Source organism: Miscanthus floridulus, chromosome 12 (assembly GCF_019320115.1).
Source record: "Miscanthus floridulus cultivar M001 chromosome 12, ASM1932011v1, whole genome shotgun sequence".
Classification (NCBI taxonomy): Eukaryota; Viridiplantae; Streptophyta; class Magnoliopsida; order Poales; family Poaceae; genus Miscanthus; species Miscanthus floridulus.
The window spans coordinates 42256975-42279375 of NC_089591.1; the positions used below are offsets into that span (position 1 = coordinate 42256975).

Consider the following 22401-nt stretch of genomic DNA (forward strand, 5'->3'; position numbering starts at 1 on the left):
ATCTTTTGTAATTGGGGGCTCCTCGGTTATGTATAACATCCTCATTAGTGAATCTCCTACTTGTCATCCCGATAAATCTTATTAGTTCCCTAATTGCGTGGTCATTATCACCAAAACCCATAATTAGGGCTTGATTGCACTTGCAAATACAAGATAAACTGGACAAAATAACCCTCTTGACTATTTCAAAGCTGTTTCTTGATTGTTTTTGCTAACGTGGCCATCAGGCCCACCTGTCTTTGGTTCATCTTTTTCTATTAATATAAAAGGCATAAGTTTTCGTATAAAGTAGTATGAATACAAACTTTATATAAAACTTGTAGAGCTCGACATGATCTACAACTTTGTAGGTGATTACTTTTTATGTAATATATTTTAGATGCTCGAATATTCATTTTACGTTATCACTTTTTAAAATTTAATTTTTTAAAATTTTCAAATGACTTCAAATGTTAACATTGTCTATACTAAAGTTGTAGTTCCCAATAAGATATATATACAACTTTGTTGTACTCCATCCGTTCTAAATTATAAGATGTTTTTGCTTTTCTAGATACATTACGTTATTTATGTATCTAGACATACTGTATATCTAAGTGCATTGCAAAAGCAATGTACCTAGAAATGCTAAAACGTCTTATAATTTGGAATGGAGGGAGTAGTTGACAAATTTTTTGATCTAAGATCGTTTAGAGGCCCAAATGTTTGTTTTAACCTCTCTAATTTTGATTTTTTTTAAAAAAATTTAAACGACCTCTGATGTTAATGCGGTATACACAAAAAAAATGTATCTCTCAACATGGTCTATAATTTTGTAGTTACACCTCTTTTATTTGAGATCATTTGAGGCCGCATATTTTTGTTGTTTGACTAATTAAAAAATAATTTCAAAATCTAAGAATTTAAAACAAAAAATTGTACCTCTAAACAGCCCTAGATGAAATTCTTATCAACTAAAAAGTTGTAGAACATATTAAGAGCTATATCTTTGATGTAATCCAAATCAACATCAACGGTCGTTTGAAAAATTAGAAAAAATGAACTCAAAATTAAAGAACTTAAAACGCTTATTTGAGACTTTAAACGACCTTAGATAAAAAAAGCTGTAAACTATAAAATTGTAGATCTTATCTTACTAGAAACTACAACTTTGGTATAGACTATGTCCACATCCGAGGTCATTTAAAAAAATCAAAAAGATGAATTTTAAAATCTAGTAACTTAAAACAAATATTTGACCCTTTAAAATATGTTAAATAAAAATGTATCAGCTACATATGAAATTGTTATGCTTTTTCATATAAAAGAAAGAGGTAGACCAAATGATGGTGGGCCCGACATCGCATCACAAAATCACCCAAGAAACCACTTTGAAATGGTCAGGGTATTTTTATTCTAATTTTAAAACTAAAGATGTGTATGTTATCCACTATCGAAGTTCGAGAGGTTCTTTTAAATTCAGTGACTAGTTCAGGGGCTAAATCAGACTTTTCTAAAAAAAGCTCGATAGATTCCCATGTACTCTTATCGCATTAGTCCTCCATGATCTGCTAAACTATCATTGCGATATGATTTTCCTCATTGTACTTCAAAATTAGACATCTTACCCTATAAACTCTCCAAACCATTCAAATTATCTCTTTGCCCTGATTTGAAGTGGTTTTGAAGCCAGATTCGTATGCCCTGATTTGAAGTGGTTTTGAAGCCAGATTCATATTTTAATTAAAAAATATTGTAAATACTTAATACAATTTTTAAACCATAGAAAATGTATATAATCTTTTAAAAGTCTAAAAGTCCTAGATATAGATTAGGATACGAATAATTCAAATAAAATATTTAGAGCTAATTAAAATATTTGTAGACACTTTTAAAATTTATTTAGATACAGGAAAATGAGAAAGTATCAAGAAAAATTATAAATATTTTATTGATGTATAAACATGTTTTGAAAGTATTTCACAACAAAACATAGTACGCGACCAACATGATTGCGTAGCATGAATGCACTCAACTTGCAGTCATGTTGGTTGTGTCTAATAATTTTGTCGTAGAAAGTTTTTAAAATAAATTTAAACATAAAATGCTCTTGGAGTTTACTAGATATTTTTTTATGTTTATACCATTTTTGTAGAGCTAAATCTAGTTTTTTTGGAGATTTTAGAGATATTTTCACATGCTCTAAATAGTTTATTTGTGCTCATATCCCAATCCATCTCTAGGATTTTTCTCATAATATTTAAAAACTCAGAGATGTTTTTGTGGTTTAAAAATATTATCAGATTTTTTTGTCGGATGTTTATTAACTTAAAACAAGACGATACCACCTTTAAAACCACTTCAATCCAAGGCAGGAAGGTAGTTAAAATGGTTTTAAGAGTTTAGAGGTGAAGATGTTTGATTTTACGGTTCAATGAGAAAATTCAGGCGATAATTTAAGATAAAATGAACTTTTTTCACATAAAAATTGCAGCCCAACAGCCCAACCCAGTGGTGCCCGTCACTTGCAAGCAAGCAAGCATTGCTTAGCCAAGGCCGTCAGGTGAATCAGGCCTACACAAGCAGAGTCCCGAACCCAACAAACTGAAGTTCTTAACAGCCCAAGTACATGACCAAGGCCCACGACCAGTTGCCCCACTCCCAATAGCAAATGCCGACGCTCATTTAGTTGCTATACTAGGTAGACGTGTGGTTTAACTCTTATTCAATTCTGGTGATTGATAAAGTCAGAGCTTTCCTCGAAAAAAAATCGGTAGAGAGATTGTTCCCACTCACCATGGATTCATACTACGTGTCTATACATAATCGTCTAACTTATGAGGGAGCTATAATTTTTCTTACCAACTATCCCTCCTTAATACTTTATACAGTTGTCTTGTAAGTTGGATTATTATACATAAATGAGTGGCATGAATCAGTGGGAGATGCCTACAGTTGCATCCCCGCATGTGGCGTGTACTCCTCCCGTTCCGGAATAAGTGACATTTTAGGTCGAAGGGAGTAGTTGTTAACCACGTCATTATTTCCAGAGCTTGATGCATATATTATTCTGTCGTTGTCCAACAATAATGGAAATTCTTTGAGCCAATGAAAAAAAACCTCAGAGCCACGGGGGAGAGACGTTCCCACGGTGTTTTATTAAGAAGATGGGACGGCCACAGGCCTGTACTTAAGAAAAACCCCAAACCCTGGCCCCACCCATATACAGTGGCACCTGCATCCCTATGAAACGGGACGGCCACAGACCTGTACTTTGGTGTGGGACAAACGAGATGATTTTTTTACCCTCAAGTCTGAAATTCGTCACATGAGAAATCAAACTCAAGACTTGAGGGGTGCCGCCCGAACCATCTAACCAGGTTTTTTTTAAAGCCTAGAGGACCTTTAGCCATTGAGCCAATGAAGAGTCCGAGGACTGGATAATCCATTTGGTACGGCAGATGACATGACTATGAAGCAAAGCCAATAATATCGGTGCACACATGTTGCCCTAGCACAGAATCACACAGAAAAAGTTGCATCTCTGATCCAGACAATCAGGAGCATGGGGTCTTATTGCTTTGAGCGAGCACTTCCTTCAGTGCAACAGCCCCAACTAGTGACTTCTCAGATATCCTCCGGCCCTCGTCGCATCTGCCGGACCGACCGTGAGTGCGTCCTCTACACGGCCCGACTAGTAGCAGAATAGTATCTTATCCAGACATATCCAAGTGTAGCGCTCCCATAGGCGGCTTGGCCGGCGACGAATCTATTTCATCCGCTGCAAGTGATCCACACCAGGCGCGCCCCCACAACACAATCCGCGGCGTCTCATCCCGCCCTCTCGCTCGCACCACAAAACCAGGGGCGCCCGCCGTGCAGCGCAGCCACAAATTCATTGCCGCAGCTGACAGACTCAACCGACCGACAGACATGGCCGCCTCCACCGTCTCCGGCCTCGCCGGCGCCTCCCTGGCCACCCGGCCGGCTTTCTCCACCAGTACGTAACGTTCCTTGTTCCCATCCCATCGTCTGCAGAATGCACCTTCTTGCAGCTGCACCACTGACGAAATGCTCACCTGGTCGTCGTCCTTGCGTTGCAGGCTTCACGAGGGGCAGCCGGGTGTCGGGGAGGAACCCGCTGATGACGAGGAACCTGGAGAGGAACGGCAGGATCACCTGCATGACGTGAGTAACTCAACTTATTACGAGCTGTCTCTCTCTGTGAAATACATTAGTGTATATTAGTTGCTGATCGCGGCGGTTTCATTGGTTCCTCCGATCGATCCGGTCGGCCTGTACATGCTCGCCTGCAGGTTTCCCCGGGACTGGCTGCGGAGGGACCTGAGCATCATCGGCTATGGGCTCATCGGCTGGATCGGCCCGTCCAGCGTCCCGGCCATCAACGGCAACAGCCTCACGGGGCTCTTCTTCTCCAGCATCGGCGAGGAGCTGGCCCACTTCCCCACGCCGCCGCCCGCCACCTCCCAGTTCTGGTGAGACGACCTCCCGATCGAACCGGCACAGCCTTTGCTGCTGTTATTCCGTCTTTATGCACGCTAGCTTGTTGTGTACTGGTAGCTAGCGGCGGCAGCACTTGGAATTGATCGATGCGACTACGACGAACTCACAGACGAACACGAACTTGTGCGCTGCAGGCTGTGGCTAGTGACGTGGCACCTGGGTCTCTTCATCGTGCTCACCTTCGGCCAGATCGGATTCAAGGGCAGGACCGAGGACTACTTCGAGAAGTGAAGCGGTCAAGCTCCGATCCATCTCTCTGATGCTGCGTCGCGTGCGTGCGTGCGTGCCGCAATCGAACCTGCTTTGCTGTATAAATAGGCTTCTGATTTGGTTCAATGTGTGATATGCTACTTTTGAGCTCAATGTAAATCTATGCTGCCCCCGCGCGCTCTGGTTTAATCTGACGAATCTAGCTAGCCTTCTCAGATATGATACTCCCTCGCTCTGGGCACAAAAACGTGTTTGTTTATGGCAAGATTTGGTCAAACATTAAAACTACAAGCATCAATATAAAGTTAAAATTATTTAGTTTAATTTGGAAACATGTAACATACTATATGTGCAATTTGTACTGAAAGATACTTGCAAAAAATCATGAATTTGAAGGGTTTTTAGAAACACACTCTTATAAGAGATTGGGTGAACGAGATGACCCCTGCCTGGCCTCTCAGGTTACGTGTTTATAGAAACAGGGAACAACCTCCTGTGTGGCTCACAATGAATCTATTGTTACAACAAATACTCCACAATTCTCTCAACTTTCTATACTACCAATATACATATAATAGGAAACCGAGATATCCTCTAATATTCCCCCTCAATCTTAGCCACTAACAAGGTTAAGATTGGACCGAAAGACTCGTAGCTTGACAGCAGGTATGGCTTTTGTGAATCCATCAGCAAGTTGATCACTTGAGTTGATAAACCGGATATCAAGAAGTTTGTGAGCGACTCTCTCTCGGACAAAGTGAAAATCTATTTCAATATGTTTCGTCCGAGCATGGAACACAGGATTTGCCGAGAGATACTTGGCACCTAAGTTGTCACACCATAGACGAGCTGCAGGTGGATGAGGAACTTGTAATTCAGTCAAGATCTTTTGAACCCAGATCATTTCGGCGGCAGCATTGGCAAGAGCTTTATATTCAACTTCAGTGCTGGAACGAGATACAGTGGGTTGCTTCCGAGCAGACCAGGAGATCAAGTTATTCCCCAAGAATACAGCAAAACCACCAGTAGAGCGGCGATCATCAGCACAACCGGCCCAGTCAGCATCCGAGAATGCACTTACTAACATAGAGGAAGAACGCTTGATTTTGTGCCCAAGAGCAATAGTGCCTTTAACATACCGTAATATCCTCTTAACAGCACTCCAATGGGTGGTCGTAGGAGCATGAAGGTATTGACAAACCTTGTTCACTGCAAAGGCAATATCGGGTCGTGTCAAAGTCAAGTATTGGAGTGCACCAACAACACTCCGGTAGCGAGTAGAATCCTCAGGTCCCAACAAAACACCATCAGTTAACCTCAACTTGTCAGTGGTAGACAGAGGTGTATCAACAGATTTTGCCTTGTCCATCCCTGTATGTGTCAGGATATCAGCAGCGTACCGCGACTGTGACAATAGAAGTCCATTAGTAGACCTTGTAACTTCAATGCCCAAGAAGAAATGAAGGGGACCAAGATCCTTGAGAGCAAAAAACTTGCTGCAAATCTCTGAGGAGTGCATCTGTAGCTTGCTGAGATGAACTAGCCACTATAATGTCATCAACATAGACAAGAACAAACATAACATAACCCCCTCGGATGAAATAAAAAAGAGATGTATCAGCTTTGGAGGCAACAAAACCGAGCACTTCTAGTCTCTTGCAGAGTCTTGCATACCACGCCCGTGGAGCCTGTTTCAAACCATAGAGAGCTTTATCAAGTTTACAAACATAAGTGGGATGACAGGCGTCTGCATACCCTGGAGGCTGGTTCATGTACACATCCTCTTCTAGAACCCCATGAAGAAAAGCATTTTGAACATCTAGTTGACGAAGTGTCCATCCCTTGGACACAGCAATAGAGAGAACAAGTCTGATAGTAGCTGCTTTGACCACAGGACTAAACGTTTCTGCATAATCAACACCATACTGCTGTTTAAAACCTTTGGCGACAAGACGAGCCTTGTACCTGTCAATAGACCCATCAGCTTTGCGCTTGATCTTATAGACCCATTTACAACCAACAATGTTCTTGCCCTTTGGTCTTGGAACAAGATGCCACGTCTTGTTCCGTAGTAACGCTTGATACTCATGATCCATAGCTGCTGACCACTCCTTGCTTGCAAGGGCTTGATCAAGATTGGCTGGTTCACCTGTAGATACTGTAGTGTGCATACCATAGCGTATAGTACCATCAGAGTATTGTTTGGGTTTGAATATACCGCGGGAGAGGCGTGTTGTTGGCCGAGTAGGTAAAGCACCTGCATTGGGATGAAGGGCAGCAAAGGGGAACACATCCTCGTCAAAGATAACATCACGTGAGATGTAGACTCGGCCAGCTTTTGGATCAAGGCACTTGTAGCCTTTGTGTAGAGGGCTATAGCCAATGAATACGCACTGTTTAGAGCGAAATTCTAACTTCCATGAATTGTAGGGCCGAAGATTAGGCCATACAGCGCAACCAAAGACACGAAGAAAATTATAATCGGGTTTTTGACCATGGAGACGCTCAAACGGTGAGGTGTGGGCGATGACTTTAGATGGCAAGCGATTAATAAGAAAAGTGGCAGTGGCAAAAGCCTCGTCCCAGAATTTAAGAGGCATAGAGGCATGAGCTAGGAGAGTGAGTCCCATCTCAACAATGTGGCGATGTTTGCGTTCCGCCGACCCATTCTGCTGGTGAGCATGAGGACAGGAAACATGATGAACAATCCCAATACGCTTAAAAAAGAATTAAGCGCTTGATACTCACCCCCCAGTCGGTTTGGACTGCCTTAATTTTCCGCCCAAACTGTCGTTCAACAAGGGTGTGAAACTCATGAAAAATATTGAAAACCTCATATTTGTGACGCAGCATATAAACCCAAGTGAATTTGCTACAATCATCAATGAAGCTGACATAATATTTGTAACGACCAACAGACGAGGGAGCAGGGCCCCATACATCGGAGAAAATAAGGTCCATAGGACTATCAGACACACTGGTTGATGTAGGATATGGCAACTGGTGGCTCTTGCCTTGTTGACAAGCGTCACAGACTCTATGTTTATTGGAATCATGCAAAACAGGTAAACTATTGCGACTAAGGACCTGTTGAACGACACGAGACGATGCATGCCCTAGACGGTGATGCCAGACTGACGAGGAAGGCTTGGTGACACCCAAAGCTTGTTTATTCGATGCTGAGGAAGACGCATGCAAGGGATAGAGTCCTCCTTCACATGTGCCGCTGTGAAGGATTCTCTTCGTTGCCTGTTCCTTGATAAGAAAATGATTGGGGTGAAATTCAAGGAAAACTTTGTTATCGTTGGCTAGGCGATTAACAGAACCGAGGTTTTTTGTAGCTTGCGGCACATGTAGAATATTTTTAAGATGGAAATTGCGTAATGGGGAAGAAAAGGTGCTATGACCAATATTAGCAATCTCCATACCTGCCCCATCAGCCGCATGCACTTGTTGATCACCATGGTACTTGTTCCGCATGGTCAGGCGCTCCAATTCGCCAGTGATGTGATCAGTGGCGCCTAAGTCCATATACCAATTGGTATCCACACCGTACGAGTTGGATGTGGAGGCCGAAGACGCGCTCTTTTGCGGTGGACCGTTGAAGTTGCTGTCGTACCTCTTGAAACACCGATGAGCGGGGTGGCCCTCCTTGCCACAGATCTGGCAAAACACACCGGGTTGGAAGTTGCGACCATGGCCGCTGTTGGTGCCTCCACCTCCGGTGTTTCCTCCTCGGCCACGATTATTGCCACCTCGACCGAAACCCCCACGGCTAGTGCCGCGATTGCGGGAGTTGTTGGAGAAGTAGGGGCCACTGTTGCGACCGCCCTTGGCAGCGACATTGGCGGACAGATGAGATGCATCAGCATGGAGCCCCTTGCGTTGTTCATGACTTATGAGTTGGGCATAGAGTTCAGGAACAGTGATAGGTTCCACTCTTGCTGCGATTGCCGTGACAACCGACTCATACTCCTCACCCAAGCCGGTGAGGATATAGGTGACGAGATCTTCGTCTTCAAGTTTCTTGCTTGCCGAAGCCATGTCGTCGGCGAGGCCTTTCATCTTGACAAAGTAGTCAGCGATAGAGGACGTCCCCCGGGACGCCGTAGCGAGCGCCATGCGGGTGGAGATGATGCGGGCACGCGACTGGGAGGCATGAAGGCCTTGGATCGCCGCCCAGAGCTCAGCCGCAGTCGTCGCTGATGACACTTGCGCAAACACTTCCTTGTAAAGTGATGAGAACAGGTAACTCAACACCTGTTGATCTTGGGTGACCCACGTCTCATGCGCGGGGTTGGGCACAGGAGGCCCCTTCTTGCCGGTGGTTGGATCGGCTTCTCCTTCGAGGAAGGTTTCCGGCGGCGCAGCACCCTGCTGGATGTAGCCGGCAAATTTTGCGCCTTTGAGGGTGGACGACACCTGGGCATACCACATGTTGTAGTTTCCCCAGGTCAATTTTTCAGAGACAGGAGGAAGGAAGCCGAAGGCAAAGGCATTGAGCCCAGTGGCGGCGGCGGCAGAGCTTTGTGCCATGGAGGATCGAAGTTTATCCCGTCGGGGAGAAAAAAGCTCGATACCATATAAGAGATTGGGTGAACGAGATGACCCCTGCCTGGCCTCTCGGTTACGTGTTTATAGAAACAGGGAACAACCCCCTGTGTGGCTCACAATGAATCTATTGTTACAACAAATACTCCATAATTCTCTCCACAATTCTCTCAACTTTCTATACTACCAATATACATAATAGGAAACCGAGATATCCTCTAATAACTCTAGGCTTTAGTTGCCAAAGATGTGCATAAAAGATTCGTGGGAAATTAAACGTGGCACATATTTTCGACAGATGTGAGTAACAGGAGTAAGCAACGAAGAACCCTTTCATTTCTGCAACACAAACGTGACAAGAAAATGATCAAAAAGAGCTCTAAAAAGCGTGTACAAACCCGAAGACCATAGCTTACGGTGACATATTAATAGAGAGGCCACATCATCCGATAGCATCTACTTATGGATTGTCCATAATTTCTAACCAAGCATTTGATTTTTCTATAAACTTAATCAAACACAAAAAAAATGATAGGAATGTTGATATTAATTTCTATAAACTTAATTAAAAACAGAAAAACCCGACTTATAGTAAGTCGGATTTTTCTGTGATATAAATTGCACTCTTTTGTAGACTGACAGAGTAATACTCCCACTGTTCTGATTTACAGGTCGTTTTGGCTTTTTAGATACACAACTTTGTTCTGTATGTAGACATATTGTATGTCTAGGTACATAGCAAAAGATATATACATTAAAAAGTCAAAACGACCTATAATTTGAGATATAAATTGGTAATTAAACAACTTTCTTATGAATCAGTATGGCGGACTTTATTCATTGAGGATAGTTACAACGTTTTCCAAGTACAATTTTACTTAGTGCATAGCTCTCCCTGTCAATTCAATTCATGTGCCACCTAATTTGCATCCCTACTGCAAATGCTCAATTGATGTGTCCGCTCCATGTGATGTTACATTCAACATACAATGTAGCTGTTGAATTTGCCGAAAACCTCCGTACAGTCCGATTGGACAATAAGCCGATTACACTCTATACATAACTTTTTATTATGTATATAGACATATCGTATATCTAGGTGCATCAAGGTTATGTACATATAAAAGTTAAAACGGACAAAAATTTGACACAGAAGGTGGTAATAAATAAACAACTTCACGTAAGAAAGCGAGGGAATGTTTTGTTCCATGGATAAAAAAAACCGTAAATTTCTTTCGTGTATTCTTGACCTTCGTTTCTGTTGAAGGAAATGAAATTGTTTTTTTTAGTGGAAGGAAATGAAATTGTTGTGTGATTGGGATTTGTCAGGCACGAGTCGGCCCAAAGTGCCCCGAAGTCCAAAACTAGGCATCCATTTCAAGAGGCCGAGAGGCAAGACAAACGCAAAAGCCACAACCCGCCTCCCGACTCGCCGCCGCAGCCGCATGACATCCGCCGTCGCCCGGCCATCCCCTCCGGTCGCCACCCTCTTCGGCCGCTGCCGCACTGCCCGCTGCATCGCCCGCACCGTCAGCCTCGGCCTCCACAACCACCAGTCCCTCCTACCCCGCTTCGCCGCCACCTGCAATGCCCTCGCGTCCCCATCCCACTCCGCTGCGGCCGCCGCCAGCCGGCCGTCCCCCGCGGTCGCCACTCTCCTCGGCCGCTGCCGCACCGCGCGCTGCCTCGCCCAGCTCCACGCCCGCATCATCCGCCTCGGCCTCCACAACCACCACGCCCTCCTCGCCCGCTTCGCCGCCGCCTGCGATGCCCTCGAGTGCCCCTCCGTCGCCGCCTCGTTCATCGCCGCGCTTCCCGACTCCCACACCGCCCCGCTCCGCCTCCGCAACGCCGTGCTCGCGTCGCTCGCCCGCCACGCCCCGCTCCACGCCGCGCTCACGGAGTTCAACCTCCTTCGACATGCCGCGCTCCCGGACTCCTTCTCGTTCCCCTGCCTCCTCCGCGCGTGCGCCCGCGTATCCTGCCTCCCCGCTGGACGAGCCCTGCATGCCGCCGCTATCCGCCTCGGCGTGCACGCCGACCTCTTCATCCGCACTGCGCTCATCCAGCTCTACGGCAGGTGCGGCGTGGCTGGCGCGGCCCGGGCGCTATTTGATCAAATCGACATCCCCAGTGAGGTTTCCTGGACCACCATTATCGTTGCCTATGTCAACAATGGTGACATCATGACAGCCAGAGAGCTGTTTGATAGAATGCCTCACCGGAACGCCGTGCACTGGAATGTGATGGTTGATGGTTACGTTAAGTGTGGGGACTTGGAGGGCGCAAGGAGGCTGTTTGATGAAATGCCTGAGAGAACTGCCACAGCATGTACATCTTTGATTGGCGGGTATGCAAAGGCAGGGGACATGGAAGTTGCGAGGTTGTTGTTTGATAAATTAGAGGACCGTGATCTGTTCTCATGGTCAGCGATGATATCAGGTTATGCACAGAATGGTTACCCTGGGGAGGCTTTGAGAACTTTTGATGAGTTCCAAGGGCAAGGCATACACCCAGACGAACTTGTTGTTGTTGGCCTGATGTCTGCATGCTCCCAACTAGGTAACATCAGGTTGGCAAGGTGGATTGAAGATTACATCACAAAGTACTCTATAGATATGAACAATGCTCATGTGTTGGCTGGTCTTGTGAACATGAATGCAAAGTGTGGGAACTTGGAGAGGGCTACTGTTTTGTTTGAGTCTATGCCAGTTCGAGATGTGTTTTCATATTGTTCACTGATGCAAGGTCACTGCCTCCATGGTTCAGCTAATAAGGCTGTTGAACTTTTCTCTCAGATGCTTTTGGAGGGCCACTCCCCCGATAATGCTGTGTTTACAGTTGTTTTAACAGCTTGCAGTCATGCTGGCCTAGTAGAAGAAGCGAAGAAGTTCTTTGATATGATGAAGACTGTGTACTTGATCGTGCCATCTGGTGAGCACTATGGTTGCCTTGTCAGTCTTCTTGGACGTTATGGTATGCTAGAAGATGCATATCAGCTTATCATGTCGATGCCCGGGAAACCTCATCCTGGAGCATGGGGTGCACTGTTGGGTGGATGCAAGCTTCACTGTAATATTGAGCTTGGAAAAATTGCAGCAAAGAAACTTTTTGAAATTGAACCAGACAATGCTGGAAATTATGTCTCCCTGTCAAATATGTATGCTAACATTGATAGGTGGGGAGATGCTTCTGAAGTTAGAACTGAGATGACTGGAAAGAGAATAACCAAAATAGCAGGCCGTACCCTAGTTCTGCCGTGAAGCAGTGTCGACCAGAATGGTGTATTTATCTTGTATCATGTTACTGGCCCCCACTGAAAACTTGACGAGGCTGTGAATGAAGAAAAGAGACCTCATGACGGTTATGAAATAAACAGAAAATGAGATATCATGCTCAATGCATACGGTGGAAGTTCATCATATCATATGGACTTGCTGGTCAACAGGCTGAGTTTATACATTGGAAACTTTTTTCTCAAATACGCAGGGGAGCTGTGTACCATTGGATTGAGAAGAACACCAATGTACAAAACCCAAAAGACCACCACACCAACACAGCCATACCAAACACACGCACACTGACGCACATACGAAACCCAACCTCATAGGTGGGGGACATCTGGACTGAGTTGAGACACTTCTATTAGTTTAGTGTTCACATTGTCAGACTCGGAGCTGGGAGGATGCTTTGATTTTTGGTGAGATCATTCACTGTTGCCATTGCTGATGAAATGATTTCTTGTGAGTGCTTCTTCCCACTTAGTCTTTCCTTTAGCTTTTTGCTGTTCAGACTGCGTCAAATTCTTGCATTTTAATTTCCCTCAAAAAAAAATTTATTGCATCTTAATCCTAGTGTTTTTTCGTGATTATTACTGGTGAACTCTGACTTCCAGCAAATAAACTGCTATTGTTGATACAAGGAAATGGTTGCTGTCCTTGGATTACTTATATAAGAAGTTTGGATTAGCATAGTCTGTTAGTTAGCTGAGGCTCTTTTGAAATACAAATTTTTTCTTGCAACTTGAATTATTTTATAATAGGTGCTTGCATCCTAAATGTCCTATGGTCTTGCATTAGCTGAATGTCTAAATTGTTTTGAGAGCACCCTTTCATCTTGTTAAAATATCAAAATTTGACTTTGGACCACACTTTGTTAAATTCTATCAAGTTAATTTAGCTCTACTTGACCTTTTGTAAAAACTTATATCAGCTGTCAAACACCACCTCTCAAGTTAAAGAAAAACTTGTGCTCTTTTTGTCTAGGGATATAGGCGCGTGTCGATACCATGGTTTCATTTGGGCCTTGAACTTCCAGTGCCTGGAATATTCTTTTGATGGTTGTATCTGTAATTCATTTCAGGTACTGTGAAAGATCAGGTTGCTGCTGTACAAATATTGAAATATGGCCCTGATTAAGACGCAAAGTTTTGACATTTGCTATTAAGGTACTTCTAATCTTGACCCTTAAGAATCAAAAGAAAAGTTGCATTGCCTATTGATAATACTGTGGAGCACACACTTTCCTTATGATTAACTTGTCAAGAACAGGAAACGCAGTCTATCTGCTCTTTTGTCCAATATTCTTAGTGCTCCCATGGTCTGCTGTTTGCTACTGCAAATATATGTTTAAGTTGTACCTAGTAGTTGACACATCATTTGAAAAAAAAATAGTAGGTTGCATTCATTTTCAAGAGGTCCAAACTCCAAATAACTGGCCATATATAGAGTAAATAGGAAGACCAAATTTGAACCATAATGTTACACTGTTGAATTTTAACATAATATCTTCCTATGACTCAGAATGTTTGTGCCTAAAGTATAAAGTTATATACATTTCCATCAGGTGTGAATGTGCAAGCATACTCACATCTAAAATGTGATGTGCTGTCTAACATGTTTGTGCCAGTGTGATAACTGCACGACTGAGATATTGATATGGCCTAAGCTTTTTTCTTAAGCAGCTTTTGCCAGCTGCCTAGAGAAGCAGCTTGTGGAGAAGTGGAGATGAAACCTATGTGTTTGGCGACCTGGCTTTTCTATGGCTTTTTCATGGGTGCCCTCCTTTGGGACCCACATGTCATAGCCTGTACCAGAGGAGTGAAGGTGCCATCCTCTCCACCGACTTGCCAGAGCAGCAGGGGCAGCATCCAAGCCTGGTTTCTCTTTTCTTACCGTTCTGCCACCGATCCTCTCTGACCCAATCTCCCTGCGCACCGCTGCCAGGCCAAATCAATGCCTACCTCATGCCCTCTCCTGCACGCCCGACCACGCTTCCGTGACCGCTGCCTCCCCTTCTTCGCCCCCGGCCATGGAGGCAGAGCTTGGGGCCGATGGGGCCTGCAGCAGTCTAGAGGCTGCTCAGCTCCTGCCACCACCGTGGAGGGGATCTATTCTCAGGAGAGCTGAGGGACACGGAAGGAGTGGTGGGCGGAGGTTGAGTGGGAGTGGAGGGAGGTGCAGCGAAGAAGCTGAGCCATGGCCGGAAAAAGCTGCACGCCGTGTGCTTTAGAGGAACATGGTTTGGCAGTAGAAATTGGAGAAGTGCTGGGCCATTGTCAAGTTCATGGGTGAAAAATTGAAAACTGTTAGTTCCTGTAATCATAGTGAGAGCCAATATTCAGGTTAGCAATAATACACAATCCTTTCTGATTACTGTCACGTTTGAAAAATCTGAAGGCACACCTTGTATTGTTATCTGTCAGGGCTGAGACCGATGGTGTGGTAGTTTCAGGCTTTCAGTTCTGGAGAAGGGCTTGAAAATATGACTTGTTGATTTAATCTATGCCATACTCATAGAAGTGTAGTGCCTGTTTAGTTCATATACAGTTCTGTCAAAACATCTCAATGAGCTCAGTTCAAACTCTTCATAAGCCGAGCTCACGCCCAGCTCATGGGCCTCATTATATTGAACTCGATTAGTGTGGTTAAGGCTTGACTCAGTCCTTAGTTTCCTCAAAGACATGATGTATCCATCCCAAAATTTTGAGCTGAGAATGAGATCATTCTGCTAAATCTTTGTCCAAGCTTGCATACAACGCACTATGTTAAAATATAGTTGCTCAGTTTTCATGAGCTGAGCTTGAGCTTTGGCGAGCTTTCATAGAAGAATTTATATTGAAATTCAGTTCTCGAGCTTCCTTCAAACAAGCTTGAGCCTCCATGAGCTTTGGCCGAGCCAAGCTTGTTCCCAGCCCTAAGCTCAAAGGCCAACCAGTGGTTCATGTGAGCCTAGGGAGGCTCACTCCGTTCGACTCATCTGCAGCTCTTGTGAATTTAGAGCCTGTTTGGTGGCGCTCCAGCTCTGCCGGCAGCTCCAGCACTCGAGCAGGAGGAGCTGCACCAAACAGCGACATGAGGAAAACCGCTTCTGCGCATTTGGAGGAGCTGGAGCCCTTTTTGTGTACGGAGACGGAGCCACGATTTGCAGCTCCTGCTCCGGCGGAGGAGCCCGCGGATGCGGAGCCATGCCAAACACACCCTTAGCTGTGTTCTCATAACTTGAAAGTCCATTAGGCTATGTTTTAGTCATTACACTAACATGTCAAGCAGCTGCCATTAATGCTCACTTGTTATTTATGTTCTGGTTTGAGGAAAGATACTTTCAGATGCTTCCATTTGGGATACCTCTGGTTATGGCTGGTTGCAGAATCGGTGCTAGAGTAAGTGAGTAGGCAACATGTAACCGAATTTTTTATTTTTTAGCCCTTTTTTTGAAAAAAATTCACAAATATGCCCCTGGAGGTAAGATTTCAAAATCTGGACCCTTAGCTCAGCGCCATAGTCGCTGGCGCCAAGCTTACACTGCTCGGCGCCATCGTTGCTGGCGCCGAGGTCTTGGGCTCGACGCAGACGTGGCGGTGACTTGGCAGACAGCTCGGCGTCATATATCCTGGCGCCAAGCTTGGCTCCGTAGATCCTGGCGCCGAACTTGGCGCCGTAGATCTTGGCGCCGAGGTGGTGTTTTAACCCCGGCCCCAACCTTCCTGCCCGAGCCTTCTTCCTCTTCTTTCTCCCCCCTCTCGGGTTTTTTCTCTCCCCACTTCGCCCTACCTCACGAATCGGCATATTGGACCTTGAAAACTTTGATTTGAGGCCGGCGGTGGCGGGCGGCACGGCGGGCACGGGCGGCACGGCGCGGGCGCGGTGCGGCCACGGCACGGTCACGGCACGGCGGGCACGTCTGGCAAGGCGAGGGCGCGGCGCGGGGACCGGCGCGGTGGCAGCGCGGGCGAGGGCGGGAGCGGGCGGCGGCTGCAGTGCGCTGCTCGGGCGAGGCGAGGGAGGTGCGAGAGAGATGGAGAGGAAGAGAGAAAGGATTGGGGCCCATACGTAAGACAGGCTTGGCGCCAGTAACCCTGGCGCCAAGATCTACGGCGCCGAGCTCGGCGCCAGGGTTACTGGCGCCGAGGTGCCTGCCAAATCACCGCCACGTCTGCTTCAAGCCCAAGAGCTCGGCGCCAGCACGTGTAAGCTCGGCGCCAGCAACGATGGTACTGAGCTAAGAGTCCAGATTTTGAAATCTTACCTCCAGGGGCATATTTGTAAAAAAAAAATCAAAAAAAGGGCTAAAAAATAAAAAATTCGGCAACATGTCACCTCTGTTAAATTATGGTCTCGTCCTAGTCTTAAAGAAAGTGATTAGACTGGTTTCTATATGGATTAAGTGGACCACCTTTCACAGTGCTGGCCTTTTCGGCTGCATACCAGCATACAAGATAACTATATGTGATTTTGAAGTCTAGTATTATATGCATGAGAAATGCCAGAGCTCATAGTAGTTTTCAGACTTTATAAGGCCATGGTATTAGAGTAATAGATTTCCTTGTGAGACATGTTTACTTGTAAAATGGTATGGAGATCTAACTAGAAAACGGGCAGCATATGTTTAGTAATTAGGCAGACCATGAATTGCTTTATTATATTTGCTTTGCTTTATGGCATTTTTTTTCATTATTATGGCAAAAGTACAATTTTGAGCTGGAGTTGAACTTGAACATATACATGAATGAGATGTGGTGGGATCATACCCACGATGTTCAGCCTTTTCGGATTATAAAAGAGAGATTAGTACATTCGTAGATACCAAATATCTGTGCAGCTGTTCTTGTAGGTTAGTGCTTACATGTGCTATCCTAGGTATATAAACCTCACCAAGTGGCTACCTACCTAGCCTGTTGGAGCCTCTTCCATAGGTGGTGCACGACCCTTTTTTTTGGTGTGGATCTGTTACGGCCCGTTTATGGCAGACAAACTTATCTTCATGTCGATGGTGCTGCACCAATACTGCTCTCCCAGGTCAATGATCTTGCTGCACTTGGCTTCAAACACTGACTGATATTCATATTAGTAGCTCTGCAACACTAAAAAAAAATTGGCAGCATCTAAAAAAAATATTTAAACTCTCTGCTTATCTGGTTGATCCGTGTTAGATTCTTAGTGGGATGTGTGCCTGTGAGCACTATGCCTTCTTGTGGGCATGCACACGAGTGTATGTGCATGTCTTGTGCTCGTGGCACATGTCTACCATTATGATGCACGTACTAAATCCTGTAATATTCCTCTTTGAAGGAGTCCTCACTCCTCAGTACTCGGCGTGATGAGGACGGGGTGCTAAAATTTGTCCTGCTTGATCTTTGTTAGGTGATTGAGGTGTGATTATTTGACTGAAAAATATACGTGCATATGAGGCTTCTGAAATATTTAGGGAAATCTGATGAAGAAGGGGTCTAATGTAGGTTGGATTATTATAATGATGAGCCTCATACAAATTCACTTGTATGAATGACTAAACCGTATGATATACATTTTTTGGCAGGTGGCTTGAAACTATTCATCAACTGTCCTGTCGTTTCGATAATATTATGTCACGTTACAGCAGTGCTTGAGAGTATCTGCTACAAAAATTTGCAAACAAATATAGAAGCATAGCTAAACTATTTAGAGCATATAGGACAAATGTAAGATAGAACAGTACATGAACCATAAAAAATATTGAATAAGATCTAGAGTGGTCATATGGGTTGACATTAGGACTATAGTTTCAACTAATGACACTTGTGGTGGTATTATGGAGATTCAACGCCCTGTTCGTTTGGGCTTTTTTGGCTGATAAGTCATGACTGAAAGTACTGTTGGCTGATTTGGTGTGAGAGAAAAATACTGTTCGTTGGCTGATAAGCCATGGCTTATAAGCCAAACACGACCAAGCGAACAGGCTGCAAAACTTTTTGTGTTGTTTATTTAAGTTGGGCTATGATGTTTATGGCAGTATCTTCAAGCAACCGGGGTTAATGCTGTGTTCCCTCTAACAACAACAGTTTCTTGCAGTAGTCTACTCCTGGGTTTGTACTAGCATTAAAAGGAAGATTAATGTGATGCCTGCACTCTGAGTCCACTATCTTCAAACTAATAGGTTAAACAAGTTCTTAAGCTTAATGCTTCATTTTATTCTTTTAGTTTTTGAAGGATGCTTCGGATGCTTTAATGCATCGTTAGTTGGACGCGCTCGTGCGTGTGTGAGAAGATTAGGCGTTTGACTCACCCCTGCAACATTAATGCGCAGGATCTTTTCCTTTGTGATTAGAATATGATATTTAGCCTTAACTAGCTTTTGAACCGCGAGTTACAGAGCACTGTGGCACTTAAACCCCACGGTGTCACGAGGTTAAGATATTGGTGAGATGTTCACTTCGTGGGTGGGATGATGTATTTGTCTATTCTTCCAACCCAACAATAGGGGGAAGTCATGGAAACTAATGCCAACCGCCAATAAGAAGATTGCACTCTGTTTTTTCTATGTATCTTTTCTTTTATTGACAAAAATGTCAGCATCAGGTAAATTGGCAATTAAATTAGCATCAGGTAAATTGGGAATTGAATTGTGATTATATGAGTTTAGAGGTTCCTAGTACAATAATTGGTTATATAATTCTTTTTTTTTCTCTTTTCAGGATGAGGGCATTGCAGACAGTATAATATGAGATCTCAGATTTACAAATCAGTGTCGCATTTACAAATACTGACTACGACACACATAACTTCAAGTTCTTGAGATCTTGGGGCATCCACGACACACATTACTTCAAATTGTTGAGATCTTTGGGCAAATGTTTTACTGATAAGTTGTTGCTTAATGTTATCGGTGTTACTATGCGATTAGCTGCGATGATCCATATCGCCTCATTGTCTCTAGAACAATTGAGGATGAAACATCACAGATATCCTTGAAAAATGCAGTAATTATTTCATCTTATGTTTGGAGTTATTGGGCACCAGGCTGCTGCTGGCAAAGTAAATTTTAGACCAAGAGGATTGCTAGATGGCATAGATGCGGTGTTTATAAGGAATTATAAATATAAATGTGTAGAAATAAGTTAACCATGGAAATATTTCCCACAACTGCATGAGCTAAAACGTGTTTTGCCAACTGGTGTGTTTTATGGAGAACAGAAATGTTTACAGCACTACGAGAGCAGTCCTCAGCTCGATCGACTATCCTACATATCCTAGCCACCTATGACTTAAGAATGGAGTTTAAAATTGCACTCAAATCACGGAAGGGTAAGTCTTAAGAATAGGGTTTAAATTGCACTCAAATCACGGAAGTGTAAGCCATCAACCGTTACCACCATATGGGCGTCATTTATATATCATTTTAGCGCCACAACCGGCCCACACCAGAGAATCAATACTCAAGATAAATTACTACACGCAAAAAGGAATTCAAAAGAAAAACTTAGTTGTCCATATACATTTCCATAAGTTGCTCCGCGAACTTCTCCATGGAAAAAGAATAGTATTACCAGTTGCAACAGACGAACAACGCACACGGCATGACTAAAGCATGGGGCTAATTTTCGTTAAGCTTTAGTTAACACCTTAGATCACGCCACGAATTTAAAGAAGGGCACATGGGATCGGTCCCAAAACACCGACTAATCACAACTTATACATGCAAAATCATTTTTAAACTATATCCTGTACCAATACTAACCTAGTGCCACAGTTATGAGCCCACATTCAGGTCAACCGCCCCCCATGTCTCCGTAGTTGGGCTTAAGTTGCATTCAACTCCGAGCCTTCTTCTGCAATGTTAGGCTAAGAAATGGGTTTCATCTAAATGAAACTCTCTTGGCACGATTACCAACTCTCTACGAGTCTTGGAATTAAATGCCTATGAAACCATTGAATTAAACTCTCCATTGAGAGTAGGTGTTTCATCCAAGTTTCATTTCATTTCAAATGACATGGCAGTCTTGCAAACAACGTAACGAAACTCCCCGTTGAGACTGGCCTTAAACACGTCAGCATCGAATCATGGTGAATGATGGCAAAATAATATAGGCGATTGGGTAAAGCGAATTTTAATCTTTGAACCCAAGGCGAATACAATTTGGCTCTGGATCCCAAAACCATTAATTACTGCTTCTATTTGCCCCAAAAGTGGCATTAATGCCGGGATTAGTTCCAGCAAAGGCACAAGAAAAAAGAAATGCACAGATGGCTCTCTCTTAACCATGTAGATTAGCAGGGCAGTACCATTGACCAGACCCAATGCAACACACAAACCAAAACACCTTTAAGTGAGTTGTGTGTCATCATCATTAACCAAGGTGGGATATGGAAGCAATCTTGGGGAATTACATTAGTGGGTTGCTACTATGACTTGAGGAACAATTTTTCACCCTTTTCTTAATCGAATGGCGATTTAAGTCGCAAACCCGGGATGCAATATCTCCAGAATACTAACAAGTCAACCATTGAATTTAATATATACGCTGTCAGCATTTAAACACTGCAAGCTGGAAACAAGCAAAATCCCAGAGCTGCAATTCATAGGGTGGGAGGGAGATGACATTAGAGGAGGCTGCTCTTATGTGCATCAAACAAAGTGACATTAATGAGTTTGCTTATCTCTTAGCCATTGTATCAAGATGCGCACCAGGCAATGTATGGGTGCACAGCCCTTGCCTTGCGTCATTCAAAGACCTAAATACCTAATTTCATAAGCTAGCAGCATACTCCATCTATATTCAAGAGCCTCATTTATTCAAATAAACAAGAAAAATGGCTCAACATTCAAGCCCATTTAGTGCTCTTTTAGCAATACTGTGCATTTGAAATTCTGTGCCCAATAAATTCCATTCATGGCCACATCAAGTTGTGAAATCAATTGGAAGCCAGTCAAGTTTCAACTGTACAAGCTTTATAAATATAATCAATTGGAAGCCAGTCAAATTTCAACTGTACAAGCTTTATAGATAATCAAAAGGAAACAAAATTGGTGGTTTCAACACTCAACTACACAACAAATAATAATTGTCATAATTATCTGATTGGCCCAACTAACTTTCCAGTGGCCATAAGGTATTTATTCCTAAAATCTGTGGGATCAGTCATTTTCAAAAATTTGGAAAATGTTTTAAATATAGATAGCGAGTTTAACCTCTTACCCAAATGCAATAAAAAAGAAGCCTAAATCTAGAAAATGCTGTGGAGCAAGTGCAATGCTAGGTGGCTAAAAATACTGATTAACAATAAAAGAAATACCAATTTACTTGTTAAGCACGAGGTAAAAGTTTCCCAGGACTGGTTAAATGTTGTGTAAAAAGCAACGCAAAGCGAAGCAAAAACTCAACTGAAGATTTGTGTCCCAGGTCCTGTTTTCCTCATTCAGATTTTCATATGACCCAACAGGCCACCACAAAACCTCTCACCTAGCACTTCTCTTCCACCCAACACATATTCAATCCTTCCTTTGCCACTCCCCAACCATGAATATGATAGGCAATAAAATGCGTACAGTTGTACTGTTGCTACTACTATGAGATAGTAGAGAGTAATAATTAAGTGGGAGCGTAGCTCTTACTGTCACATTAAAGAAAACCAATTGACCTCCCATCCTTCTCCCCCTATAAATACCAGCCATCTCTTCTCCAATAACACCAAAGAAACACCTCTGAGCATTCTAAAGCTCATAGTCCAGAGCATTTCACATCGCTCTCATCTCCACCTGCTTGCATCCAGCGCCTCGTCACTCTGCAAAACAGTAAGTCCCCTTGCTATCTGTATCTAGGCCTCTAATCCTCGTAACAGTAGAGCATCCATTCTGAAGTGTATCTCAATCAGCTGATTC

General features: G+C 43.8%; 2 protein-coding genes and 1 non-coding gene across 5 annotated transcripts; 2 read left to right on the top strand and 1 right to left on the bottom strand.

Moving 5' to 3' along the window:
* The first annotated feature begins 3802 nt into the window (after nt 1–3802).
* LOC136497093 (photosystem I subunit O-like) lies at nt 3803–4930 on the top strand. Its single transcript, XM_066492878.1, has 4 exons — nt 3803–3979; nt 4083–4167; nt 4296–4475; nt 4638–4930. The coding sequence occupies exons 1-4, from the start codon at nt 3913–3915 to the stop codon at nt 4732–4734; spliced, it is 429 nt and encodes a 142-aa protein (XP_066348975.1). The 5' UTR covers nt 3803–3912; the 3' UTR covers nt 4735–4930.
* Nucleotides 4931–8602: 3672 nt separating this feature from the next.
* LOC136498748 (small nucleolar RNA Z247) lies at nt 8603–8739 on the bottom strand. The gene has a single exon (XR_010769751.1). It is a non-coding gene; the product is annotated as a small nucleolar RNA Z247 (small nucleolar RNA).
* Nucleotides 8740–10449: 1710 nt separating this feature from the next.
* Nucleotides 10450–21543, top strand: LOC136495427 (putative pentatricopeptide repeat-containing protein At5g37570). Of its 3 annotated transcripts, none has more exons than XM_066491368.1 (3): nt 10450–13007; nt 13627–13711; nt 19217–21543. In XM_066491368.1, exon 1 carries the CDS (start codon nt 10563–10565, stop codon nt 12525–12527), a length of 1965 nt encoding a protein of 654 aa, XP_066347465.1. In that variant the 5' UTR covers nt 10450–10562; the 3' UTR covers nt 12528–13007; nt 13627–13711; nt 19217–21543. The 3 variants fall into 3 exon arrangements, with proteins under 3 accessions (XP_066347465.1, XP_066347467.1, XP_066347468.1); XM_066491370.1 differs by lacking the exon at nt 19217–21543 and adding an exon at nt 14228–14364; XM_066491371.1 differs by lacking the exon at nt 19217–21543 and adding an exon at nt 14225–14355.
* Nucleotides 21544–22401: the final 858 nt, after the last annotated feature.

Bases quoted from the DNA above. Each gene is read 5' to 3' on its own strand.
- LOC136497093 (XM_066492878.1), top strand. From the start codon at position 3,913: ATGGCCGCCTCCACCGTCTCCGGCCTCGCCGGCGCCTCCCTGGCCACC. The intron at 3,980-4,082 runs GTACGTAACGTT...CTTGCGTTGCAG, and splicing joins CCGGCCGGCTTTCTCCACCA to GCTTCACGAGGGGCAGCCGG. The intron at 4,168-4,295 runs GTGAGTAACTCA...GCTCGCCTGCAG, and splicing joins GGCAGGATCACCTGCATGAC to GTTTCCCCGGGACTGGCTGC.
- LOC136495427 (XM_066491368.1), top strand. From the start codon at position 10,563: ATGAAATTGTTGTGTGATTGGGATTTGTCAGGCACGAGTCGGCCCAAA.